General features: G+C 50.9%; 1 protein-coding gene across 2 annotated transcripts in view; it reads left to right on the top strand.

The window, feature by feature from the left end:
* GSN (gelsolin) overlaps positions 1–27,712 on the top strand; it is a 56,829-nt gene extending 29,117 nt beyond the window's left edge. The window contains exons 1-17 of one of the 2 annotated variants that reach the window (XM_082843370.1): positions 53–174; positions 1,675–1,879; positions 2,826–2,980; positions 8,386–8,547; positions 10,361–10,510; positions 11,677–11,766; positions 14,489–14,621; positions 15,111–15,199; positions 15,369–15,584; positions 17,424–17,557; positions 20,759–20,849; positions 22,717–22,887; positions 23,472–23,646; positions 24,731–24,855; positions 25,102–25,179; positions 26,654–26,714; positions 27,305–27,712. In XM_082843370.1, coding sequence (XP_082699496.1) covers positions 67–174; positions 1,675–1,879; positions 2,826–2,980; positions 8,386–8,547; positions 10,361–10,510; positions 11,677–11,766; positions 14,489–14,621; positions 15,111–15,199; positions 15,369–15,584; positions 17,424–17,557; positions 20,759–20,849; positions 22,717–22,887; positions 23,472–23,646; positions 24,731–24,855; positions 25,102–25,179; positions 26,654–26,714; positions 27,305–27,474 — 2,313 coding nt within the window. In that variant the 5' untranslated portion in view covers positions 53–66 and the 3' untranslated portion in view covers positions 27,475–27,712. Of the gene's footprint in view, positions 1–52; positions 175–1,674; positions 1,880–2,825; positions 2,981–8,385; positions 8,548–10,360; positions 10,511–11,676; positions 11,767–14,488; positions 14,622–15,110; positions 15,200–15,368; positions 15,585–17,423; positions 17,558–20,758; positions 20,850–22,716; positions 22,888–23,471; positions 23,647–24,730; positions 24,856–25,101; positions 25,180–26,653; positions 26,715–27,304 lie in introns of those variants that run through there. The other variant, XM_082843371.1, reaches the window with a different exon arrangement.
* The last annotated feature ends 218 nt before the right edge of the window (positions 27,713–27,930 follow it).

Raw genomic sequence — 27,930 nt, 5'->3', positions numbered from 1 at the left:
GCTACTTAAGGTCTGCGACTGGGGAGGCAGAGGCTGCCGCCCAGGTCTTCTGCCGCCGTCGCTGCCATGGCTCCGCACCGCTCCGCGCTACTGGACGCGCTGGTCCTGGCGCTGTGCGCGCTGTCGCCGCCGGCCCGCGCCGCCACCGCGTCGCGGGGGGTGACCCAGGCGCGGGTGAGTGCCCGGGGGGCCCCGGGGGGCTCCCGGAGTAACTCTCTGTTGTAAGTTCTTGCAGATACAGCGCTAGGAAAAGGGGAGTATTTCAGGTCTAGAATGGAAAAACTGTTTTGTTGCTTTGTAAGTATCTCTTGCTGCTTCCGGGGCTCCGGTGGATGGGGGTGGGAGCCTCAGGGCCCTGGCTGTTTCCCTCCCTAGAGGCTAACCTTACCTTGGCCGGATTTCTTTTTCCCTCGGTGCTACCTTCTGATTTCATACCCATCTCTGCCCCTAGATTTCTCCTCTTCCTTGCCTGATTTCTCCTTCCCTCTGCCTCATTTCTCTCCTTCCCTCTTCTGATTTCTTCTTCCATTTCAGATTCCTCTTTCTCATCTAATTTCTCTCTGCCTCTTCAATATTTTCCCCCTCTTCCCTGTATGATCTCACCTCCGCCTGCTTACCGTCCTTCCTGTTATTTATTCTCGCCTCCCTGGTACCTCCTCTGCCCTGTCTGGTTTCTCCTCACTCCTGCTGTCCTTTTGTGTTCTCCGTCCCTCTGTCTGAGTTCTCCCATCTGTTTTTTTTGACTTCTTCCACCAGATCCGGCCCGAGGTGACCTGCGCCTGCTGATTTCCACCCTCTGACTCCAAGCTAACCATCCCACTCTGCTCCATGTCTAGCCCCAGTGCATGTCTGACGGCCTTCCCCCATCCTTGACCACCTCATCTCCAACAGGCTCCTGCAGACCCCGGCTGCGTCCTCTCGCCTCTTCCAAGAAATGGAATTTGGGGGGGTGGGGTTTTGGGGGCAGGAGGGAGGAGGCAGACAGTGCAGGAGGCCACTTGGGCTCAGTCATCTAGGCCCTTCTTGGAGGTGTGGACATGGACATGGTTGGGGCATGGGAGATCTTCCCACTTCCAAAGAGCAAAAGCAGACAGGCTGTGTGACCTTAGGCTAGTCCCCTTCCCCTCTTGGGGCCTCAATTTTCCTGTCTGCAGGGTGGAGTTGGATAATGAACTCTCTGAGGACCCTTCTAGTTCTGAGGACCACTGAGGATGCTGGAAGGGAACAAGCTGAGCCCCTGGCGACCCCCAGATTTACCATTGCCATCTGAGGGGTCTCTCCACGGTCCCAAAACTCGTGCTCTTAGAGCATGGGCCAATTCCTGCTCTGTCATTTCCTAGCTGGGGGTGTCCCCGTCTTCACCTCTCTGCGCCTCGACTGTTGCATCTAATTGGCACTAAGAAAGGAAGAGAGAAGGGAGAGAGAGCCTTCTGTCCCCCCATCACCAGGGAGCTGAGGAGGGGAGACAGATGCTGGCCACGGACAGGGTTTGGAGCCTAAACTCTGCCCTGTTTGCTCACTCGTCGAGCAGGGGTCATAGAACGGGGTGGGGAGAGTCAGCCGCTCAAGTGAGATGCTCTTGGTGCTGGAAACCACCCTCCCTCGTGCCCCGGGGTGGGGTCTCTCCCTGCCGAGGCCCCTGCCCTCACTCAGGCTCCTCCCCGTCTCTTGCAGCCCAGCAGCATGGTGGTGGAACACCCCGAGTTCCTCAAGGCGGGGAAGGAGCCCGGCCTGCAGATCTGGCGTGTGGAGAAGTTCGACCTGGTTCCCGTGCCCCGCAAACTCTACGGAGACTTCTTCACAGGCGATGCCTATGTCATCCTGAAGACGGTGAAGCTGAGGAGTGGGAACCTGCAGTACGACCTCCACTACTGGCTGGGTGAGGCTGGCCCCGCCCGAGCCCCCATCCCAACCCCTCTGCTGTAAAGCACAGACCTTTGAGGCGTGGTCGCCAGGAAGTGCCCACGGGAATTAAGTGACTATTGAGCATCAAGTGTGTGCCAGACCCTTGGTTACATGTTCCCAAGACTCTAGAGCCCACCTGCCCGAGTTCAGACCCCGGCTCTGCCCTTTGGCAAGATATTCAGTGTCTCTGTAAAGTGGACCTGATGATTGCGCTAGACTACCTCATAGGACTGTTGTGAGGGTTAAACAAGCCACTATGGCACACAGACTGGAGGTGATTTGGGGACCCTGGACCCCCTGCACAGCTCCAGTCACACTCCAGTTTGCCCTTCAGAGTCGGAGCCTGGAGCCCTGCCGCAGCTCTGCTGTGTGACTCTGTGAGTCCTGCCCCCTCACTGTGCCTTGGTTTTCTGCTTTTTGTTGTTGTTTTGTTTTGTTTTGTTTTGTGGTACGCGGGCCTCTCACTGCTGTGGCCTCTCCCGTTGCGGAGCACAGGCTCCGGACACGCAGGCTCAGTGGCCATGGCTCACGGGCCCAGCCGCTCCGCGGCATGTGGGATCCTCCCGGACCGGGGCACGAGCCCGTGTCCCCTGCATCGGCAGGCGGACTCCCAACCACTGCGCCACCAGGGAAGCCCTGTGCCTTGGTTTTCTGATGCTCCCTGGCCTGACTTCGTGCTCAGGAAGGTTGAGAGTGAGTGCAGGGGGAAGCGTCAGAGCTGGGAGGACTCCTAGAGACCTGGAGTCAGCCTCCCACCTCCCCCATTATACAGATAGATTAACCGAAGCTCATAGGAGGCAGGGGCTTGCCCAGCTTCTACAGCCAGGCCAGGGCACTGCTGGGGGCTCCAGACTCCTCCTCCGTGGGAGGCTGGGGCCACTTTACAGAAGCCCGGCTCATGCTGCTCTGATGTCCCCCAGGCAATGAATGCAGCCAGGATGAGAGCGGGGCAGCTGCTATCTTCACCGTGCAGCTGGATGACTACCTGAACGGTCGGGCTGTGCAGCACCGTGAGGTCCAGGGCTTCGAGTCTGCCACCTTCCTTGGTTACTTCAAGCACGGCCTCAAGTACAAGGTGGGTGCCGGGCAGCAGGGACAGATGCACCAATGGCAGGGCTCATTCAGGTCCATCCATCATCTTTCAGTCTTGTTTGGTGATGTGGGCAGATGGGTCAGAGCTCAGCCTTTGGAGTTGGTTAGCTCTGGGCCCTTCCTAGCTGCGCGACCTTGGACAAATCACACACTCTCTCTCTGAGCCTCTGGTTTCTTATTAAATTGAGAGAAGAAAATTCTCCATCACTTCACAGGGTGGTCTTCCTAGCCCCAGCTGTAAGGGGTGGGCCATGGGTGGGAACCTTGCTTTCCCGGGGCTTGAGCCTGCCAACAGAGGGGCCTATGTTCGGTATTTGAAACACATTTGATCACATGTCTCCTTCTGCTTGTTAGAATCCCCCTTGAACTTGAACTCTGAAGAGTCTGAGCCCCAGCCCCAAGCCAGGTAGGGCTGAGCAAAACCAAGCTGGAAGCCGCAAGAGGCTGTGCCGTGTATTGTGTACGATGTCTGGGAAACCACTTGGCCTCCCTGAGCCTCCCTTTACTCTTCTGTTACATGAGAACCAGTTGTACCTGCCCTTTGGGCCTGGGGAGAGGATTTGGTGAAGGCATAGCTGGGAAATGCCTTGCACAGAGCTTGGCACCTTGGAAGGGCTCCTGGAAAGCTGTAGTTTTACGAAGCTGGGGTTCTCGTTGGTCAGGATAAGGAGGGGATCATAAGCTTTGATGGTCTTAATGTCAGAGTTCAAATCTCTTATTTTAAGAGAGGGAGGGGCAACTGAGGCATAGAGAGGTTAAGCAACTGGTCCAAGGTCACACAGCAAGTCAGTCCCAGAGCCAGGACCAGAACCCAGATCTCCTGACTCCCAGCTTTTTCCCACTACACCCACCTGCTTCTCATGAGCAGGGTTCTAGGCTAGGTATTAAGCCCCATCTATGCTGCCGATGTGCTGTGTGACCTTAGAGAAGTCATCATCCATCTCTGGGCCTCTGGGTTGTCTGTGTTAGCAGGGTGGCCACGCTGTCTGCTCAGCTGACACATCAGGGATTAGGTGATGGAAAAGCTCTCATGAGACTGAGATAGCAGAGGGCAGGGTGTGTTGTGGGAACAGGGCCTCAGCCCTGCGCTGGGTGGAGCAGGGTTGGAGTCCCTGGAGCCTACCAGCACCCCTGTCAGCCACATCCACGCCCACAGTGCCTCCTGCGGAGCTGTCCAGTTCTACCTTCTTTCTACAGCCTCTTCTGGGGCCCTGGTACCGACGGAGGGAGGGGTGAGAAGCTTGGGACCCAGTCCCTGGACTTGGAGAAGGACCAGGGCTTTTTGCAGCTCCTGGAGCAGAAAGCGGAAAGGACGCTCGATCAGGAGTCAGAGAGGTTGGTTCAGGCCCCAAGGCCACCCCTCTCCCTGCTTGTGCCTCCAGGTGGGCGCTCTCACGGATTTCTCATTCGTTCAGCAAATAGTTGTCAAGCCCCTTGAGCAACAGCGCCTGCTTTTTGTCGTTGCTCTCTGGACAGCAGTGGCTTAACTTGTGGACAAGTTAAGCAGCTTACAGAGCTGGTGAGTGACAGAGCTGGGATTTAAACCCAGGTGTGAAGGGCCTCGCACAGAATGAGCTCAGAGTGGACATTTGAAGACTCCCTGGTCTCTGATCTTAGCTCAGATGGAGCCTAGGAGTCTGCATGTTTAGCAAGCCTCCTTCACCCTCCGGTGATTTTTCCAAGATGTTCTTGGACCATACTCTGAGGAATGTTCCAGGGGATGGGTTCCCAGCCCAAGCCTGGATTTGGGACTTCAGTCCTGAGAGGCCCTGGCTTTTGGTGGAAATGTGAGGTCCAAAGCCAGTCCTGTTTTCCACCTTCTGCAAGTCCTCCCGCCGCCCCTGCACTTGGCAGGCCCAGTTCAAGGTTCTCGGCCTGGCGCCCTCATCAATTATAGATCTCCAAGGAGCAGAGCTTGTTATGCAAGACTTGTTTCTGTGAAAGCCTGCTCCTGGAGCCAGTTCCGTCCTCGGGGTGTGAGAAGGGGCAGGGAGGGGACGAGAGCCGCTGGAAAGGGCTTTCACGGGGCCTGTGCTGTCCTGTTCTGTGACCTCCACATCCTTCAAGTCATTGCATTTGATCCCTCCTCCTCCTCCTGACTCCCAGACAGAACCCTAAAGACCCCACGGGGCTGCATTATTTGAAAACCTTGGTTCAAGCAGAGTCTGGGGTGGCCTGAGTCCTAGAAGCGCCCGAACGCAATGGGAACTCACAGAATCACTTGAACCCTTCCTGTCCTCCCTCCTGTTTCTTAGACGAGGAACCCTGAGTTTAGAGGGTGGAGGGGACCAGCCCCAATCAGTAGGTTTTTCTTTGTTTTATAACATATTTTAAAATGTAGATCTTTATAGCTTTTATCCTTCTTCAGACTGCAAGTGTGATACAAGCTTACTGTAAAATGTCAAATGTAGAAGTATGGCTTCTAGGAAGTAAAAGTTCCCCACGATTCTACTCGTGGAGATATACACCAAATGGTACATAATTTCTCTCTATATATACATGAACATATATGTTATTTATTTATTTTTTTAGCCGCACCGCGCGGCATGTGGAACCTTCCCCATGACCAGGGATCGAACCCATGCCCCCTGCAGTGGAAGTGCAGGGTCTTAACCACCGGACTGCCAGGGAAGTCCCTATATGAACGTATAGATGTGTATATTATATATAGATATAGAATCTATACATATATATGTATATATAGATATATCATCACTTTAATTTGGAAAGTGGCTTTTAAAACAATATCCTATTAAATTTTGTTTAAATAATTTGATGCCAATCTCTGCCCACCTAATGATTAGACCATAGAAAGCAACAATCAATCCTAGAGATTAAAGTAAAAATAGTGAAAAATAGTAAAACTTTCCAAAAAGTCCTGCCCCTTATACTTGGAGATCCACTAATGTCTCCTAAGAGCTTACTTTTATTTTTTTGCTAACTAATCTTTCTAAGTCTAATTTCCCAGATCAGTAAGATTAGAGGAGTTAATTAATCAGGAAATGCCTGTCCATACTCATTAGAAATCAAGTATTCTTTAATTTATAAATTCATATACAGAGAATTTATTGGAACCAAGATTTATGACATTGAACAACACTTTTCCTTTTTTAAAAGAAAGTTTCTATTTTTTTGATAAAAAATAAAAGGCACACTTGTACAAGTAAAATATTTTAGAGATGTATTTCTACAAGTTAAGGGTCTTTCTCTTCCCTCATTTCCCCATTTCTTCCTCTCTGAGGAATCCATGAAAATGGTCCATGTGTCCGTTCAGCACCTTTTGGAAAAGCTTTTCAGATCCACGGTCTCTGTACCTCCAGATGAATGAGGTTCCAGGGTCAGTGGTGCCCACAGACACTCAGGAGTTCCTGGGCTGGCAGACTTGGGCAAGGCTGGTCCCTAGAAGGGCAAACTTGGGGGTAAAACTTACAACAATTATCTGGGACCCTGGGCACGGGGCTGAACCTCTTTTCACCTCAGTTTCCATGCCTGTGAAGTGGGGTAATGAGAGTTGCTACCTCAGGGGCTTGTGGGGACCACACCGCATGGCCATAAAGCAGGTGCCTCAGCCTCTGTCACAGGCCTAGTAAGTGGCAGCCTCTGCGGTCATTACCAAGTGAGCACGGGGCATTGCATCTTCTTCCCCAGCTGCCTTTCCTTACCTGCTCCCCAGCAGGAGGGTCCCTGAAGCCAGGTGGAAAGAAAGGCTCTGCGAATACCTTGGCCACCCTGCTGGGCCCGAGGGAATGCTCTTGAAAGGCCTCATGCTAGTACTAAGAAAGGACACCAGAGGGCGCTCCACTCACAACAGGGAAAACATTTCAACTTGAAGAACCTTGCTCTGAACAGTGGTTTGTTCCTGCCTCCCATCCTGGGTGACCCTAGGGACCTTTGCTCTAAGAAAACCTGATGTTGGGGGAAAATGTGGCCCTTACAAATTTAGTTACACCTGGGTTTGCATCCTAGCTCCACCATTTACTAGCTTTGAGATCTTAGGCAAGTCTCTTCACTTCTGGCGTCTGCATTTCTCATCTGTAAGTTGGGGATGATGACACCTCCCTCATAGATGGCACATACAAAATGCCCGGCAGAGTGGGCATTGTCATTTCACAACCACTTCTATATTGCTTACTGCGTGTAGACGTAATAGGAACCCAATTATACTCACTCCCTTTGTCCCTTGCCCTCATGGACTCTGTGCGGCAAGTCAGACTTGGCTTTGCTCTGCAAACTGAGGTGTCAGCAAGGGGCCTGGAGGGGATGGCCACATTTCTGGCCTTAGTGGCCCTTGACGTGTGGAGCAGGGAGGTGAGTGCCAGATTGGGAACAGGAGGCAAGGTTTTACTCCTTAGCTTTGCCGCATGCTTTTTGAGTGCCCTTGAGTAAGTCACTTCACTTTTCTGGGCTTCAGTTTCCTCATGCATAAAACGGGAAGCTCATAAGGACCTTCGCAGCTCTGACTTGACATCCCTGGGGCTTGGGGTCGATGAGCACCTGGGGCTGGGAACTGTTAATGAGGACGCCCAGCCCACTTTATTTGGCTTTCTACTGAGCCAAGGGCAGTTTTGACCGCTGCCAGGAATTCTTCCTGAAGTTCCCTGGAACTTGGTGATGACTGCAGAAGGTGGCACAGCAGGGGCTTTTGTCACCATTTCAAAAGGGAGAGGCCTGAGGCTCAGAGAGGGAAAGAGACTTACCCGAAGTCACCCAGCACTGTAGTGGCAGGGCAGGGACTTGAACCTGAGGTCAGTGCTCTGTCGTTTACCCACAGCTGCCTCTGAAGGCACAGCTGGGTGGGACTTGCTGCAGCAGTATCAGAGGAGGGAGGGGAATGGTCTCGGCTGGAGACTGGGAGAGCCTTGAAGGATGGGAAAGCTTCGGGTGAGTGCTTCTCAAAGTGGGTTTTGCAGAACACTCGAGCTGCAGGCAGGATGAGGAGGAGAAAAGCAGTTCTTGATTCAATAAGGCAGGGAAATATTCTCTAAAACAAAAGGCAAGCAGGTTTATTTCCCAGAGGACTTCCCAGAGCCTTTATTATGTGGATGTACATTATGTAACAGTCAGGGAGCAAGTAAGGAGCATTCCTTGTGCTTATTTGATCATGGAATTCTTTCCTTGCAGACTATTTGGGGGATTAGAGTTCCTTAGAACATCCCTTAGAAAATGCAGCTTTTGAGAAAGGAATGTTTGAAGCTTTTTGATCCAGGAAAGTGGGCCCAGTGGTCTTTGTTAGTGGAGTATGAGATTCAAAGGGGTGGCAGCAATGTGCAGTGGGTAGGGAATCTGCTAGAAGTCCAGTGGTGCATAGGCCAGAATTTCCTTCAACTCATCCCTATCCCTTCCCCAGACGCTCTCCCGTGGACTAACGCTGTCTCCTTGACCCAACAGAAAGGAGGCGTGGCATCAGGATTCAAGCACGTGGTACCCAATGAGGTGGTGGTGCAGAGACTCTTCCAGGTCAAAGGGCGGCGTGTGCCCCGCGGCACCGAGGTGCCTGTGTCCTGGGAGAGCTTCAACAATGGCGACTGCTTCATCCTGGACCTGGGCAATGTAAGTTGTGCCCTCCCCTTTCCCAGGGGCCACTGAGGTGCTCCAGGCCTGACTCTGGGGAGGTGGACGCATCCACGTGAACAAGTAGGGCAAGCCACAGAGACAGCAGCCCCCATGCACACACATGCTCTGTGTAGCAGTCAGACATACCTGCAGAGATTTGGGTGCAGACGTGCCTGGCGTGTAGACTCAGACTCATCATATGCCCGCACACAGACCTCACGCACAGCGCACTCTGGCTTCAGTTGGCGTACAGACTCCCTGGCATGTTCATGTGCACATCTTGTGTACCTTTTTACACGTAGTCATTCACTTGCAAATACATGGCACGCATGTGCAGCAACTGTAGGCTTTTGGAATATAGCCAATATTTTATAACAACTACAAATGGTGTATAGTCTTTAAAAATTGTGAATCACTATGTTGTACACGTGAAACTTATGTAGCACTGTAAGTCAACTATATCTCAATTAAAAAAAAAAACTATAAGCTCTTGCCCAGCAGGCGTGGGCATGGCATCACGATGAATGCCTACACACGGAGACTTGGGCATGTTGTTCAGGGACCCACAATGTGCACGTCATCCGTGTAGTTGCACATGCCCACTTGTATGTGGCAACGTGTGTGGGCTGCACTTACCCAGGCCCACCTTACTGACTGATGTGTAATGCTTTGTACACGTTCTTCTCAAATCCACATGTACTCATACCTGCAGAAGGACATGGCCGGATGTTCTACACCCAACCTCATATATACACGTGGTGTAAGGTCCATGCAAACGGAGGCACACACTGAGTGTAAGCTTGTTATTAAAGTGTAGCAGGTACACAGAAGAGTGTGTGAATCCTGAGTGTGCATCTCTATAGATTTCAGAGTGAACACACCCGTGTAATTAACACCCAGATCAAGAAACAGAACGTCACCAGCCCCCAGAAGGCCCCATCTGTCCTCTTCTTAGATTTTTTTTTTTTTTTGGCCGCGTGGCTTGTAGGATCTTAGTTCCCTGACCAGGGATGGAACCCGTGCCCCCTGCAGTGGGCCCCACAGAGTCCCAACCACTGGACCACCAGGGAATTCCCCATCTGTCCTCTTCTCATCCTTTCACTCCCAAGGATAACCGTCATCCCAGACTCTCTCAACCAACAGCATAGACTGGTTCCACCTGTTTCTGAACTTCATGTACGTGGAATCTTTGCTTTTGATCTCTGACTTTTGTTGCCCAACATTTTCTTTCTGAGATCCATCCGTATTGTTGCCTTTAGTTGTAAATTGTTCCTTCTCCTTGTTATATAAGAACGGATCGGGCAGATATGCCACAGTTCATTGATCCATTCTGTTGTTGACGGACACTTGGGATAGTTTGGGGCTATTCCAGGTGGTGCTGCTCTGAACATCCTTGCACGGGTCTTTTGGTGGATGTATGCATGCACTTCTGTTGGGTGTACTCCCAGGAGAGGGATTGCTGAGTCATAGGATACTGGTATACAGAGCTTTAGAAGGTACAGCCAAATGGGTTTCCAAAGTGGTTGCACTATTTCTGCTCCCACCAGCAGGCAAACATTTCTATACACATTCTATGTGTAGGGGTACCTGTGAAGAAACACATATCCCAAATCATGCACTCACATACCCTGGTGCACACAGATCACTCCTGTTGTGCTTGGATGTGGGCATGTGTGTGCTCCACCGGCTGTCACCTGGGCAAGCAGAGAACAAGGTGAGCTCACCGCCCGCCCCCATAGTTCCCTCCTTGCCATGTCGCTGGGCAGGGCTTATATGGGGCACTGCCTTATGTGGGGTCCCTGTCTCACAGGACATCTATCAGTGGTGCGGCTCCAAGAGCAACCGTTTTGAGAGGCTGAAGGCCACAGAGCTGTCCAAGGGCATCCGAGACAACGAGCGGAATGGCCGGGCCCGTGTGCACGTGTCCGAGGAGGGCTCCGAGCCGGAGGCGATGCTCCAGGTACCCACGGCCACATCCCAGGAGTGCATGGTGGGGCTGAGAATAGGGACAGGAGGCTCCTTTCTTTCCTCCATCCAACAGGCAGTTTTGAGGTGAATTTGTTTTTCCACCAAGCTGGAAGAGCAGTTTCCCCGACAACTCCCAGACTCCCCTGAGAAGTGGGGCTGGAATCCCAGGACCTGGTACATCCCGGGGTTGTGAGCCACACCCTCCCACTGGGAGGGCTAGGTCCTCCAAAGGAGCTGAGAAGGAGGGTCTTGGCGTCTTCCGAGGGTGAGCCTGGTGCTGGAGCCAGGTCAGAAAGAGACAATGGAGACCCAATCCCCTCTTTCCTCTTCTGACCATTCCTAGTAGTTTATAGCCCATTTCATCAAATTGCATGATGGCATTGTCAGCCGTTGTGCTTTGAGGACATATCAACAGAGGCAGAGGTCACCAGGAAAAGGAGGAGACCACGGGCTCTGCTCCGTGCCACTTGTCTCCTGCTTGTCTGGGGCTGTTGAGTTCTGGTTTTTAGGAAGAGCAGAAGGTGATTATTATGGGGAGGAGCCTGGACACCAAACATGGCTTGAGAGGGGCAGTAGCTGGGGCCATTGAGGCTGGAGGTAGCTCAGAATGGAGGTGTGAAAATAGACTCTAAAATCACAGGGATACGGGTTCAAATTCCAACTTAGCCACCTTATTGCTGTGTGGACAAGGTACTTCTTCTCTCTAGACTTCAGTTTCCTCTCCTGTGAAACGAGAGTGATAATCTGTGCCTCTCAGCATGGGTGCGAAGATGAAATGAGGTCTGTTAAAGGCATGTGGTGGAAGGTATTCATAGCTCTGTTTATCATTCTTAGAAGGCTAGGAGGAAATGGTAGAATAAATACCTGAAGGACTGTCCAGGAGGCAGAGGAGCACGGAGCTCCTGGAGACAAGGAACAAGGAGGGAAGGACTCGACAGGCAGCCCTGGTTGAGCTTTGCACACAGGAGACACGGCAAGAGATGCAGGATGTCTCTGGAGGGGACCTTACCCTAAGTGGAAGGTCGCTGTGGATGGACGCCCACGTGGTCCTTACCTGCCTGGGGAGGGAGCTCTCTCAGGAATTCAGTCCCCTCTCTGGGGGAGGAGGCTGCCAGGAGCTCACCGCCACCCTTTCTTCCGTGTCTCCCTCTCCTGCAGGTGCTGGGTCCCAAGCCGGCTCTGCCCGAGGGTACCGAGGACACAGCCAAGGAGGACGCAGCCAACCGCAAGCTGGCCAAGCTCTACAAGGTGAGCCTCAGCTGCGCTGGCCCCTGGGTCTTGGGTCAGGAGACCTGGTCTTCCTGAGCTCCACTGCCACGGGGCCTTGAGCAAAGCATGCGTGGGGGTGGGGTGGGGGGGACTCGGCTTCCACACGCCTCCAGTAGACGCCCACCTGCTGCCTTTGCCTTCCTGCCCCGGGAGTAAGGGCGTGCGAGCGACTGCAGACACACGTGCGTCACATTCATCTGTGGGGTCTTGGGCGGCACATGTTCTCTGCTGGGTCTCAGTTTCCTAGTCTGTAAAGTGGGGAGAAGGGCAGTCGAGTCAACTTTTCAGGATTTCCGGGGGTCCACAGAGGGAACTGATGGGAGTGTTGTAGGAAGATACAGGGAAATAGTACAAAAGTGTGTGTGGGGTGTGTGTGTGTGTGTGTGTGTGTGTGTTGAGGGGCAGGTTATGGTTAATGACTTTATTTATAATTTCTTCTTGTGATTTTATTATTTATTTATTTTGGTCGCGCTGTGCGGCTTGTGGGATCTTAGTTCCCTTTAACCCACGCCCTCGGCAGTGAAAGCACGGAGTCCTAACCACTGGACCGCCGGGGAATTTGCCTTCTTGTGATTTAAAGAAGTGAATCGAGGCTGCTCCTGGGCCAGGGAACTCTGGCCTCTGGGCCTGTGACACCCATGTCGTGCCCTAGGCTTGTTTGTGGTAAAATAACAACAACATGAGGTGCAGGTTCTCATCACGGCCACGGAAAAACCGCATTGTTGACATTTACTCTGATACTAAAGTAACACATACGCGTTGTAAATAACAGTACTGAGCAGTTCTCAGGAACGTAAGAAGAACGTACGAGTCAGTGCAATTTCACTAGTTTAAGGTAGCCAGTACTGTTTTAAAAATGGGTTTTAATTACAAAAGTAACGACACTCAAAAGTCAACCTCGCCTCCTCTCCTCTCCATGGGTTACCATGGTTACATGGTTACCCTTTTGGTAAAGAAATCTCCAGATACAGCTTTCTGTGTCTAGTTACATATGTTTTTCCATCTCTGTTTGATATTCACGGATCCAAACGATTCATGCTTTTCTGTGGCCTTCTTTTTTCCACTTGACGTGGTCAGGAATATCTGTCTGTAATAGAGATACACATGGTCCTTTATAACGGCTGTGTAGTATTCTATTTTAGGAATGTAGGAATCTCAGCAGATCCCTATTTGATGGACATTAGAATGTTTCCACCTTTTCTGATTGCAGACAGTCCCTCTTTGTGCACTTGGGCGAAGTGTGGCATTAGGGGAGTTTCCCAGACATGGATTGCTGGGTCATAGGCTGAATAAAGAGTCAGTGATTGAAAATACTGGTTCTTGGGAATCCTCTGGTGGCCTAGTTGTTAGGATTCTGGGCTCTCACTGCTGTGGTTCAATCCCGGGTCCGGGAACTGAGATCCTGCAAGCCTCAGGATGTGGCCAAAAAAAAAAAAAAATTACCGGTTCTGGAGTCAGACTACCTGGGTTCGAATCCCAGGTCTGGTACTTTCTAGCTGTGCAGGTTACTTAATCTCTCTGTGCCTTGGTTTCCTTGTGAATAAAATGGGGACACTACTAGGACTACCACAGGGTTGTTTTAAGGATTAAAGGAGTTGTATAATTGTAGAAGTGATTAAATTATATAAATTACATAAATTGCTTAGAACAGTGCCTGGCACATAGTAAGTTTTCAATAAATGTGGAGCACTTATTTTTTAGAGTTCTGATATGTATTACTAAAATGCATTCTAGAAGGGCTCCCTAGTTACCTTCATCACGGGTTTGAAAGTGCCTGTTCACCCAGAGTCTTTTCAACGCTGCGTATTGTCGATCTTTTTTTTTTTTTTTTTTTTTTTTTGCGGTACGCGGGCCTCTCACTGTTGTGGCCTCTCCCGTTGCGGAGCACAGACTCTGGACGTGCAGGCTCAGCGGCCGTGGCTCACGGGCCCAGCCGCTTCGCGGCATGTGGGATCTTCCCGGACCGGGGCACGAACCCACGTCCCCTGCATCGGCAGGCGGACTCTCAACCACTGCGCCACCACGGAAGCCCGTGGGTATTGTCAATCTTTTGAATTTTGACGAGTATGGTACACTTAAAAAAAAATTCAATGAACTTTTATTTTAGAATAATTTTTAGGTTTACAGAAATATTGCAAAGATAGTACAGAGGGTTCCCGTATACCCTTCACCCAGCTTCTCCTGAACATCTTAACATAACCAGGTACATTTGTCAAAACTAAGAAACATCAGTTCAATACTACTAACTAAACTGCAGACTTTATTCGGTTTTCCCCAATTTTTCATTCCAGGTTCCAATCCAGAATCCTACACTGCATTTAGATCTTTTTCTTTTTCTTCTTTATTTCCTTTTTTTTTTTTAACTGATGAGGTTGAATATCTTTTCACCAACTATACAGTTCTTTTCCTATGCCACCTGCATTCCTGCATTGGATCCTCCCCCTTCCCTTTCCGTGTGCAGTTTCCATGCTACACCTGTGTGTAGGTCGCAGATGTGGTTGTGACATAGTGGAAAAAGACAAAGAAATCCTGAATGAGCCTCAGGGCTTGAGGGCACAAGTCCTCATGTTACCCTGCAGTGTCGTTTGGGGGTGGGGGTGAGACGAGGGTCTCCCCACGTGTGGTCTTGGGGGCGCCCATGGTTAGGCTGAAGTGGTGGAGGTCACTGATGGGCTGGGCTGCCTTTCCCTTGTCCTCCCAGGTCTCCAATGGTGCGGGCACCATGTCGGTCTCCCTCGTGGCTGATGAGAACCCCTTCGCCCAGGGGGCCTTGAAGTCCGAGGACTGCTTCATCCTGGACCATGGCAAAGATGGGAAAATCTTTGTCTGGAAAGGTATTGGGGACAGGGGAAGGGCTTGAACAGGACCTCGAGTGGGAGCTCCAGCAGCCTTGCAGGAATTTGGCTCATGAGTCTAGGGAAAAGGAGGGGGGCCTGAGGGTCTGAGTGGCAACTTTCCTACTGGATGAGCGGCCTTGGTCAAGTCACTTCACCTCTCTAAGACCCTGGTTTCCTTATATGTAAATGAGGACAAGATAATGATCTTTATCACATAAGGTTGTTGTGTGGATGAAATGCCATCATTTTTGTATAGTTCTGAGCTCAGTAAATGGGCCACAGTGGTCGGTGTGCTTGCCATCATCAGGCAGGACCCCCAGCTGGCCCCCCGAGAGCTCATGGTGTGATCAGCTCTGAGTTCTCTGGCCTTGGCTGTCCACAGTCTAGGAAGAGGAGGGAGGGAGGTTGGCCTTCTGCTTTCCCTGGACCATTGGATGCGGGGGCACAGCACTGACCCCCGGCCCCTTACCCTCCCTCTGCTGACAGGCAGGCAGGCCAACACGGAGGAGAGGAAGGCTGCCCTCAAAACGGCCTCCGACTTCATCTCCAAGATGGACTACCCCAAGCAGACCCAGGTGAGTCTTGGAGCCAGGTAGGACAGTGAGAATGGGTCCATTTTGGGTGGGTATCCCACCTCAGTGTGGACTGGGTGTCTGAGGCTCCCTTGAGGACCCCTGCTGGGTGGTCCCTGTCCTCAGGGGGACCCCAAGCCAGCATGTCCTGCTCTCCCCCCTCCCCTTCCAGGTCTCCATCCTTCCTGAGGGTGGCGAGACCCCACTGTTCAAACAGTTCTTCAAGAACTGGCGCGACCTAGACCAGACGGATGGCCTGGGCCTGACCTATCTCTCCAGCCACATCGCCAACATAGAGCGCGTGCCCTTCGATGCCGCCACCCTGCACACCTCCACTGCAATGGCCGCCCAGCATGGCATGGATGACAATGGCACAGGCCAGAAACAGGTACCTGAGGGGCTGGGGTGGGTGTGTCCAGGCCCCTTCCTTGCTCCCTCCCTGGCACCTCTGGCCCACCCACTGCCTCCTGCTTCTCTGAAGATGTTTCTCTAAGAGATTTTGACCACAGTTTTTGGTGGATGGAATTATTTTGTCTTGCTGGCTTATTGCAACCAACATACCCTAAGCACCTACTGTCTTCCAGGCTCCATGCCAAGTGTCTGAGACCCCACCCTGCCCATAAAGAGTACCTGGTCTGGGAGGGGAGGTGACCACAGCCGCAGCTGGTTGCTCAGACCTGTGTGGTCAGTGGGAGACGAGAGGTGCACAGGGATTATGGGAACACAGGAAGGGAAGTGAAGGTGGGTGGTTGGGGCAGTCTTCACAGAGGTGGGGACCTTTTGGTTGGGCCTCAGAGTATGAGTAGGAGTTTGCTGCCAGAGAAGAAGAGTAGGTATTCCAGGCAGGGAGCTGTCCTGGGAGCCTGCTGCTGATGGCATCCTCAAGGAGGGGCCTTGAGTTCCATGTCCAGGGGTGTGGACTTGATCCTGTAACCATTAGGTGCTAGTGAGGGGTTTTTTTTCTTTTTCTTTTTTTTAAAGGCAGAAATATGACAGGCTCAGTTCTGTGCTTCCTAAACTCACTGTGAAAATGAATTTAGAGACAGGATAATGACGGTAGAGACCTCATGAGGAGGTTATAATAGTCTAGGGAAGAGATAATGACCTTGAGATCAGGAAGGTCACAGTGAAGATGGAGAAGTGTGGGGGGGTGGAATTCAGAGATGTTTATGAAGTAGAATCTGCTTCAGGCAAACACTGATTCCATCCTACATAATAGAAATGGCAAAAGTGTTAATTTTTATTTATTATTGTTTTTGTCATTGGTGTTATTATTTTTCATTCATCACTCATTCATTACTTCAGTGGGAGGGGAGGATGCAATGAAAATGATCAGGATAGGGCAGTGTGGAAAGAGCCCTGGCAGCTCAGCTGTGTGACCTCGGGCAAGTTACTTAACCTTTTTGAACCTCACTTTCCTCACCTGTAAACTGAGGCTTAGCCCACTCCATCACCTTCGAGAATTTTCAAAGTCCGGAGATTGTTTCCCGGGACTTGCAGCACCACCAGGTGGCGCTGCAGGGCTTTGTGACCACTTTGACACCGTGTTACCGGAGCTCTGCAAAGAGATCTGCCAGCAGGTGTCATTCTGAGGTCACTTAGTGATGGCCCTGCCTCTGCAGGTGATCTATAAAATTCAGACAACTTAATAATGATACAGATAATGGCAACATTAATAATAAAATAATAATAGTTCTAATAATTAAGAGTAGCTGCCCCCTGTAGAGCCATTACCCTGTGCCAGGCACTGTGCTAGACTTTCATGAATAGACCAACATCCTTTATTAGTCTCCTACTGAGGCTCATAGACAGTGAGCAAGTTGTCCAAGGCTGCACAACCTCTAAGGGGGTGGATCCTGATTTGGATCCAGGTCATTCGTTGATTTGTACCCTTAGCCTGTGTTATACTGTGTAACACCCACTAAACCCATTTTGCAAATACTATCATGCAGGTCCAGTATACTACCATGCGACCACCAGTCCCTGTGCTGATTTCTACAAGGAGGAAGTACAGGGTGGGGCAGGGGTGCAGTATAAGGATCCGGAGCAGGAAACATGGGTTTGAATCCTAGTGGCTGTGTGATTCGGGCAGATTATTTAACTTTAGTCTGAGTCCGAGTGCGGTCGTGTTTTGTAACCACTACCCACCACTGTGTGGTCTCTCAACTGGTCTGAGTTGGGGACTGGGGGTGCTGCACTGTGTCTGAGCCCAGCTTTGCTCTGGTAGATCTGGAGAATTGAAGGCTCCAACAAAGTGCCCGTGGACCCCGCCACGTATGGACAGTTCTACGGTGGTGACAGCTACATCATTCTGTACAACTACCGTCATGGCGGCCGTCAGGGACAGATCATCTACAACTGGTGAGGGTCTGGGGCCCTGTGCTGTGGGGTGAGCATGGCAGCAAGGAGGGATGTGAACAGGGCTGAGGGAAGCCTGCGAGTGTGTGGACCTGAGCCGGGGCAGCCACCATCCACTGGGAAAGGCTCTCGTCCACAGGGCAACACCTCTTGTCTTTTTTCTCTAAACAAATTTTAAACTATTCTCATAAAAGCATTACGTGTCCATTGTAGGAGACATGGGGACTAGGGAGAAACAAATAAACAGAAAATCTCTCCCACAATCCCACTCTAAGTACTGTCCATCCTCCCACCTTTTCTAATTAAAAATTATTTTTAATTCTTTAAAAATAGATAATACATTCACAAGTCAAGGATCGAAACAGAATAAAAACGCATGTATTGAGAAGGCTTGTCCCTCCCCACCTTGCTCTATGACCCCCACCCCTCCATGGATGCCCACTTTCATTAGTTTCTTGTATACTCTTCCAGTAATTTTTGATGCAAATATAAGAAAATCTCACCCTATATTCCTAGTTCTTTTCCTTCCTTACAAAAGCTAGCAAACTATGTATTTTATCCTGCACTTTGCTTTTTTTCACTTAATACTTCCTGAAGCTTAGTCTCTGTCAGTACATAGAGAACTTCCCCAGTCCTTTTTACAGCTGCATAATATTCCATCACGTGGCTATCCTGTAGTTTATTTAACAAATTCCCTGCTGTTGCGTACTTGGGTTGATTCCAGACTTTTGCTATTAGAAGCATTGCTGTGATTAGTAACCTTAAACATCAGTTTGAATGTGTAGAGAAATATCTTTGCAGCAAGTTCCCAGAAGTGGGATTGCTGGGTCAAACAGTAAATGCACTTGTCATTTTGATAGATAGCACCCAGTTTCCGTAGGTGGAGTTTGTAGTATTTGCATTCTCACCCGCAACAAATGAGAGTGTCTGTTTCCCCATGGCCTCACCAGTGGACTGTGTTATCAAACTTTTGCTGTTTGTCAACCTTATAGTTTATGAAATGGTATCTCAGTATAGTAGTTTGCTTTTTTCATTTCGTTTCTCTTATATGCAGTCTCAAACTTTTTGAAGATTGACGGTTGGGTTTCTTTTTTTAAAAACTTTTTATTTTGAAATGACTTGCTGAAAAGTTGCAAAAATACTACAGACAGTTCCCATATACCCATTACACAGCTCCCTCTATGATCATGTCTTAACCATAGTTCAAGTTTCAAAACCGGGAAATTAACATTGTTGCAATACCATTTACTAATCTATAGACCTTACTTGAATCTCACCAGTTCTCCCACTAATATCCTTTTTCTGGTCTAAGATCTAACCCAGGATCTCACATGCCATTTAGTCATCACGTCTCCTTAGTGACATTTAATCATGTCTTTAATCTGTGACAGTTCCTCAGTCTTTACTCTTTTTTTTTTAATAAATTTATTTATTTTATTTATTTAATTTTGGCTGCATTGGGTCTTCGTTGCTGCACGCAGGCTTTCTCTAGTTGTGACAAGCGGGGGCTACTCTTCATTGCGGTACACAGGCTTCTCATTGCAGTGGCTTCTCTTGTTGCGGAGCACGGGCTCTAGGCGCACAGGCTTCAGTAGTTGTGGCACGCGGGCTTCAGTAGTTGTGGCTCACAGGCTTAGTTACTCCGCGGCATGTGGGATCTTCCTGGACCAGGGCTCGAACCCGTGTCCCCTGCATTGGCAGGCGGATTCTTAACCACTGCGCCACCAGGGAAGCCCTCAGGCTTTACTCTTCTTTCACAACCTTGATACTTTGGAAGAGCACTAGTCTTATTCTGTAGAATGCCTCTCAATTTGACAACCTCAGATTTTTTTTTAACATCTTTATTGCAGTATAATTGCTTTACAATGGTGTGTTAGTTTCTGCTTTATAACAAAGTGAATCAGTTATACATATACATATGTTCCCATATCTCTTCCCTCTTGCGTCTCCCTCCCTCCCACCCTCCCTATCCCACCCCTCTAGGTGGTCACAAACCACTGAGCTGATCTCCCTGTGATATGCGGCTGCTTCCCACTAGCTATCTATTTTACGTTTGGTAGTGTATATATGTCCATGCCACTCTCTCACTTTGTCACAGCTTACGCTTCCCCCTCCCCATATCCTCAAGTCCATTCTCTAGTAGGTCTGTGTCTTTATTCCCATCTTACCCCTAGGTTCTTCATGACCTTTTTTTTTTTTTTTCTTAGATTCCATATATATGTGTTAGCATACGGTATTTTTCTCTTTCTGACTTACTTCACTCTGTATGGACAGACTCTAGGTCCATCCACCTCACTACAAATATCTCAATTTCATTTCTTTTTATGGCTGATTCCATTGTATATATGTGCCACATCTTCTTTATCCATTCATCCAATGAGGGACACTTAGGTTGCTTCCATGTCCTGGCTATTGTAAATAGAGCTGCAATGAACATTTTGGTACATGACTCTTTTTGAATTATGGTTTTCTCAGGGTATTTGCCCAGTAGTGGGATTGCTGGGTCGTATGGTAGTTCTATTTTTAGTTTTTTAAGGAACCTCCATACTGTTCTCCATAGTGGCTGTACCAATTTACATTCCCACCAACAGTGCAAGAGGGTTCCCTTTTCTCCACACCCTCTCCAGCATTTATTGTTTGTAGATTTTTTGAGGATGGCCATTCTTACTGGTGTGAGATGATATCTCATTGTAGTTTTGATTTGCATTTCTCTAATGATTAACGATGACAACCTCAGACTTTTAAAAGCAGCTTGAAAGAAATTTTTTTGGACACGGTAATACACACACGCTACAAAATTCACGAGAAGCCTTTTTTTTTTTTTCTTAATAGCTGCATCAGCACGTTGATTTGTCAGATTGTTTGCTTATACAGATAACACATGTTGGTTATGAGAAATTTAGACAGTCATAGGAAGAGGTGGGGCAGAAAGCCACCCACTGTAAATATCCCTGCAGGGCAGATTTAGGATGAGAAAGTCTGTTGGTTGTGGTCAGGTCTCTATAAGAGGTGAGATGCTGAGCTGGGGGATGGCATGTTGGTCTGGTTCCTGGCACTGGTTGCTTTTGAGAGAGCCCCTTTTCCTCTCTGTGTCTCAGTTTCATTACCTGTAATCTGGGGATCTGTGGGTTTCTCAGGCCCAGGGTGAAGGAGAGACTCGGGGCTCTTTGCAAACCTCGGTGCTGAGTATCACTTCCCTTCCAGGCAGGGTGCCCAGTCCACCCAGGATGAGGTCGCCGCATCTGCCATCCTGACTGCCCAGCTGGATGAGGAACTGGGAGGTACCCCTGTCCAGGTGAGCCCATTGTCCCTCGGGGCCACACCCTGGGCCCTGTCCATCTGTCCACTCATCTATCTGACTGTCCATCATTCCATTCATCCATCCATCCTTTCAGCGAACATTTATGCAGGGCTCTGACACTGCATCTGCAGCCATGAACCCACAGATCCCACCCCTGCCCTGCCCTGAACTGCTGTGATGTGGTTTACAGTCTAGGGGGGAGAAAGATGTTCAGCAGACATGCAGGCAAAGGTTGGACAGTCACACATAACAACGTGTGCAGTGAGGGAAAATGATAAGACACCAGGGGAGCAGGAGAGGCAGTGTGGTGGTTTAGTTCAGAGGATGGACATGGAGCTAGCCTGCTTGGGTTTAAATCTAGTCTTCACCTCTGGGCAGCCTCGGACAGGTCACTTAGCCTCTCTATGCCTCTGTGTTCTCAAACTGGGGTTAATGACTGTACCTATCTCACAGGATTGCTGTGAGGATGAAGAGTTAACATTTGTAAAGCATTTAGAGCCATGCTTGGCCCATAATAGACCCCTTATACAGGTGTGTTAAGTGTAAGGACACATACATCCCAAGTAAGAGCTAATTGGATTAGACAGGGCCCCCATCCAGGGAGGGATTTTTCAGCTGGGACCCAATGGTTGAGTAGGAGTTAGCCAGGCATATTCCAGGTAGAGGGAAGGGTACATGTAAAGGCCCTGAGGTGGGAGGGGGCACTGGTTATTAAAGCGAGGGGAGGGTGCCACGATAGGAGCCTGGGGAGATGATCAGAGGGACCAGACCACCCAGAAGCCACCGTGAGGATGTTGACCTTGACCCTGAGAACAAGGGGACGTTGCTAACATGGCAAATGTAATGTGAAGGGATTCATGAGTTTAAAAGGTTGCTCTGGCTACAGTGTTGGGCCCTGGAGGGCAGCAGGTGGGGGGAGACATGGGAGAAGGAGACAGAATCCTCCTTTCTCTGTCCTACCCTTGGAATGAGCAGGGCTCTGGATTCAGATTTGGGGTTGGTGCCTTGAACTTTGACCGGGTCCTGAAGGGTGGGTGCCGGGTGCTGAGTGGGATGATTACTGCCTCAGCTCATCCCAACATCAGCCTTAGGAGTAGCATTCTTGGCCCCATTTCACAGAGGAAGAAACTGAGAGGTTGAGGCCCGTGCCTGAATTCTCGCTGTCAGGGCGGAGCTTGGATCTGAGCTCTGACCCAGCAGTGGTGGCGCACGTTGGGAAGTGGCTACAATACCCCTGGCCCACACGTGCGATTGTCTTCTAGATTTAGCTAGCCAGGGTCACAACTGGGATCCGAAATGAAATGGGCACACAGGGCAGAACCAGATGTGATATATCTTAGACCTCCTTGCCCTCTCCCTCCCACCACTAAGCCCTTGACTGCAGTCTGCTTGTGGGGTGCACTGGCTGTGCAGGAGGGGTCTCTCCAGATCTGGAAGGCTCTATTCTCACCACTCTGCCAGCTTTCATGCCTGAGGCTGACATCACCATCCTGGAAGAAAGTGCACGAACAGTCCCTGTGCTTCCATTTAAGGGAATATTTGCAAACGTGGGCTCTCTTGGTTCTTGGACTAGACTCAGGCTCAGCAAGGCAGGGCCTCGTGGGAGGGGAGCGGCCGAAGCAGTGCCCGGGGGGCCTCAGGCAACAGTGCTGTGTCCGGCCTTCCTGGAACTCCTGTTCCCCTGCCAGCCCCTGTGTGCTGTAGGGTCAGGCACCACCCGCGCACAGACCCAAGTGTGACGGCCTTATTTGAGGGGTGAGCCCAGGCTGTGCTGGCTGCAGGGGGTGGCGGTGAGCCTGGTGTCGTACAGGACTGACGTTCCCACCCCCTTTCCTGACTTGCTCTCCTGTCTCCCTCCCAGAGCCGTGTGGTCCAAGGCAAGGAGCCTGCTCACCTCATGAGCCTGTTTGGCGGGAAACCCATGATCGTCTACAGGGGTGGCACCTCCCGCGAGGGTGGACAGACAGCTCCTGCCAGTACCCGCCTCTTCCAGGTCCGGGCCAGCAGTTCTGGAGCCACCCGAGCTGTTGAGGTAATGCCCAGGCCCTGGACCCCAGGCAGGATTGGCCTCTCTGAAACCTCCCAGGCTTGATGGTGAGATCTCCGGGCACAGGATTGGGTGGGTTTGGCTGAGGGGTTAAGAAGTAGCTTTTTGTACCTTCCTGCCCTGGCAGCAAGATTGTATGTCTTAGATTTCCCCTTGTTTCAAGAAATGCCCATTGCCCCTTGCATACCTTCCATAACGGGCAGCTCACTACCTCACAGGCAGTCCATTCTTCACAATCTGGACATTGTTCTTCATTACATTCCAGTTGGCTGCTCTCCCTTTCATGGTGGAAGGTGCAGATCTGAACATAATCCTATTGAGCAGCCTAGAGGAGAATGGGATTATCACCTTCTTTGTTCTGGGCGCCCAACTTCTGTTAATGCAGCCCAGATTTCTAGAATCTCCTTGGCTAGCCACAGTGCACTAATGACTCATGGGAGTCAACTAAGGCCCTCAGTGCCCAAAGTCTGTGACCTCACCTAAGAGCTGGTCCTGCTGCAGCGTCTCCTGGGCTACGAGGAGGGAGCCATTTTATCTGGTTCCTGATTAATCGAGGACTGCCCTCCCAGGTGATCCCCAAGGCTGGCGTGCTGAACTCCAACGATGCCTTTGTCCTGAAAACCCCCTCAGCCGCCTACCTGTGGGTGGGTACAGGAGCCAGCCAGGCAGAGAAGACCGGGGCCCAGGAGCTGCTCCAGGTGCTTCGGGCCCAACCTGTGCAAGTGGCAGAAGGCAGCGAGCCAGGTAGGAGCAATGGGCAGAGGGGCCTCTGCTGCTTCTGGGGATGCAGCTGTTATGTTTCCCTCCCTTCTGTCTGCTTGGGGGTTTCTATATCCTCCCCCCTCTCCTGAGCACCTGTCCCCTAATGTGCGTTAATAAAAGTGAGTTAGGGAATTCCCTGGCGGTCCAGTGGTTAGGACTCTGCGCTTTCACCACAGGGGCACGGGTTCAATTCCTGGTCGGGGAACTAAGATCCCGCATGCCACAGCGCTGCCCCCCCCCCAAAAAAAAAAGTGAGTTAGATGAAAATGAGGGCTATGGTCAGTGAGAGGGAGGCGTCCAGGAGTTAGAGAAAGGAGAGCTCAGTGTGGGCTGGGGCAGGTGGGGAAGTCAGCTGGAAGAGGGGTCACAATGCCACAAGCCTGCTTTGTTTCCAGAGCATGGGTCAGGAACACCTTTGTTATGCCAACCCTAGGTCTTTCCATTCTTACTTTTAAGCCCAATCCCTCCTGCTTGATGCTTAGCAGAAATGGGGAAGAGTAGTTCTGTCTAGAGCAGCACAGTCCACTGGAACCTTCTGAGAGAATGGACATGTTCTATGTCTGCCAGTTCCAATTTGGTGGCCACTAGTCACATGTTTAGGCTAATGAATATTTAAACGTGACTGGTGGGAAAATGCAATTAAATTTAAATAGCACATGTGGACAGAGCAGGTATAGTGGAAATGATACGTGGCGTCAGGTAAGGTGGCTTTACAGCATACTAGCTGTGTGATGTTGGGTGAGTTGCTTAACCTCTCTGAGCCTCAGCCGCCTCACATGTTGAGCGGGGATAATTATCCCCATCCCGCGGTGCTGTCGTCAGTCTCAAACAAGAAGTAGTCCTGGCTGTGTGTCCACTGCCAAGTCTTCCCTCTCTGGGCCTCCGTTTCATCACCGTCGAATCTCTCAGGCCCCTTCCTTCTTTGGCGCCCTGGGATTTTAAGATGCAGGCTGCGGATTGAGAGCAGTTGGTTGTGCTAGGGCAGGGTTTGTCCCAGGGTCTAAAGAGAAGTGCTGGAGGGGGGAGGGTGGGGTCAGTTGGTAACTGGTGTGGCCTCCCCTCACAGACAGCTTCTGGGAGGCCCTGGGTGGGAAGGCCGCCTACCGCACGTCCCCACGGCTGAAGGACAAGAAGATGGATGCCCACCCTCCTCGCCTCTTCGCCTGCTCCAACAAGATCGGACGTTTTGTGGTGAGTCCCAGCGGAGGGCGCGGAGGGCGCTCCCTCTGCTTGCCCCTTGGGAGGTGTGTTCCAGGGAGCGGAGCTGTTGCAGCCGCAGCAGGGGCAGGGAGTGTACCCTTCTGACAGACCAGCATAGACCCATGCAGGTTGGAGCCAGCTCTGCATCTCACTCAAGGGGGCAGATAGAGCAGGCCTGGGGGTGGGGGGGAGCAGCTTGCTGGTGCGCTGTTATTAACCTCTTCCATTCCTTCCCAGATCGAAGAGGTCCCTGGCGAGCTCATGCAGGAAGACCTGGCCACCGATGACGTCATGCTTCTGGACATCTGGGACCAGGTGGGTGAAGCACGGTGCTGCAAGTCACTTTCCCTTTCTGAGCCTCCATTTTCTCATCTGCAGAATGGGCATGGTGGTACCTACCTTGCATAATCCAAACAGATGAGAGGTAGATAAAATCTCCTTGCCAACTGCAAAGCACCATATAAATGCAAATCAGACGACCAGCGTTATTTCCCAGGCCTTAGGGGAGCATGAACTCTTCCTTTAAATCTGTTGGTAAAGAAAGTTGAACTTTGCAGCATGTCACATGCAGGCATAAACTGTCCGGGGTGTCACCTAGAAGTAGACATTTCCCTGTCCCCACGGGGCTTGCATTCTCGTGGGGGGTGGCAGTCCATAACCCCTCCTATCAAGCTGGCTTCTCCCAGAGTTGTCAGGGTTAGAGATAGCAGCCATGCAGGTGTAAGACTCCCCTCGACCCGCAGGGCTGTTTCTTGGGCTCCCCAGTTGGAGGATCAGTACCAAAAGGTTTGCAGTTTAGCCGTTCAGCTGCTGGCAGCTTTGTTCCATTTACTACTTAATCTGTACGTTCATCTGTTTATTCACTCACTCAGCCAACATTTTTGAAGCACCACTGTCTTCCAGGCAAAATGCTGTGATGCTGGGAGTTCTGTGATGAGCAGTACAGTCACAATACCTGGTGTTGAGGGGCCGATGTACTGCAGTAGGGAACACATTTGTAAATAAGTGACGGCAAGGAAGTCTGGCATTTTATTGTCTGATACCATCTTATCAATTACATGCTCTTTAAGATATTTTAGATACACATGAAAATAAATGATACATAAAAATCAGCTGGATAGGTTTTTTGGTGTAACAAGCTTGTCATAAGATTCAAGATGGTGGTAGTGGTGGTGAGTTGTTTTTATTCCAAGCCTTAGACCATGTTGGCTCAGACACACGGAGACTGGCACATAGCAGACTCTTAATGCATGTTCGTTGGGTGAGGAAACCAGTGAGCATATGTTAGGCTGCTCATTTGTTGAACAAGCAAATGCCCGGAAAAGGATCGTTCCTGAACTGCTAGAGAGGGGTCTCAACCTCAGTGGCTGACGGCACCTGTTAGTGAGTGAAGCAGGCTGAGCTGGGGAGACACTAAGGCATGGTGGAGTCTGAGGCAAACTGGAACTTCCCATTGAGAGGGGCAGCTGCTACTCAGCTTCGTCATCCACATGCGGGTGAAGCTGCCAGGTCCTCCCCGTTTGCAAGGGAAGTTGGAAGTCTGGATTGAATGTAATCCGCTAGTCACTCAGTTTGTCTAAAAGCAGACCACCCCCCAGAGGGTGGTGGGCCTACAGAGCAGGTTGGAGGTCACCAGTTTGCCATGTCTGTTCCAAATCCTTGGAGTCCCGGTCCGCGGGCTGTGTCAGCGGAGGGGTGTCTGGTCCACACCTGGAACCTGCTGCGCTTCCTCCAGGAGCGCGTAGAGTCAGCACGCCTCACGCCATTTCATCTCGCGCCTCTCTTCCAGGTCTTTGTCTGGGTTGGAAAGGATTCTCAAGAAGAGGAAAAGACGGAAGCCTTGACCTCCGGTGAGGACCCAAGGGTGCCTGTGGGTCTGTGTCGTGCGGTGGGGTGGAAGCAGCTTCCTCTGCGGGTCTGGGCGTTTGTGACAGTGGAGGTGGGGACTTTCGCATCCGTGGTCAGCCCCCGGTGAGCCCTCCCTGGGGTGGTGAAAGAACAGCTCACTTTCTGCAGAAGCCTTAGGTCCCACCAAAAGGAAGCAGCAGCTAGGAGCTGCTTCAGATTCCCAGAATGCCCGAGGACCAAACTTGTCAGGATTTAGATGTGGGAAAGCAGATCCCTGGTGGCTGGGCAGATCTGATTTGGGAGCTGGAAACCCAAAAGCTGGTTCTTTGATATCTTGCAGTAGGGGACGGCTAGAGAAAAATGACATAAGCTTCGTGAAGCTGGAGGTTAAACTGTGACCCCCGTTCCTTCCCGTGTTCCTGGGCAGGGCGGTGGAGGAGTCTTGTGGGTGTCATTGCCTTTAAGGGATGGTGGTGTCCAGTGCGGGGTTGGGCCTTGGGGACAGGGGGATCAAAAACCATCTTAGGCAGGGAACCATGTCTCCTTGGCGAGGGAGACCCTAAGGATTCTTCTCCTGCCTATGTGTCTGCAGCTAAGCGGTACATCGAGACAGACCCAGCTAATCGTGATAGGCGGACCCCTATCACCATGGTGAAGCAAGGCTTTGAGCCTCCCTCCTTCGTGGGCTGGTTCCTTGGCTGGGATGACAGCTATTGGTCTATGGATCCCTTGGACAGGGCCCTAGCTGAGCTGGCTGCCTGAGGAAGGCCCCACCCTGTTACTGGTCAGTGCCTTTCAGAACTGTCCATCCCGCAAGGAGACCTTACAGCGAGCAGGGCCACTCTGGTGTGTGTGTGTGTGGTGGTTGTTTTGTTTGTTTGTTTGCTTTTTTACAGTAGCCAAAAACAGCCCTGCAAAAATTCAGGGTGCTTGCAAAATTGTCTCAAGTATTTGTGCTTTTGGAAATAATTGAATTCAATAAAAAGCTTTTTGAAGTGTGTTACCCTGCTGTGGCTCATCTGTAGTCATTGTTCTGAGAAGGGCCCCAGTCGGGGAAGGGGAAGGGGGAGGCATGGCTTGTGTCTGTGAACCAGTGAGTGAGTTTCATTCACCTTGTGTGTGAATCACGGTCCGCTGAGAAGCAGTGAGGTGAAACGGGTATAGATTGTACTAGGGGTAAAATGCTTATGTGGAAGGAAATTGGGAGGGAACCAGGAG

Source organism: Leucopleurus acutus (assembly GCF_964270905.1).
Source record: "Leucopleurus acutus genome assembly, chromosome: 7".
NCBI lineage: Eukaryota > Metazoa > Chordata > Mammalia > Artiodactyla > Delphinidae > Leucopleurus > Leucopleurus acutus.
This window is presented reverse-complemented; position numbering and strand designations above follow the sequence as displayed.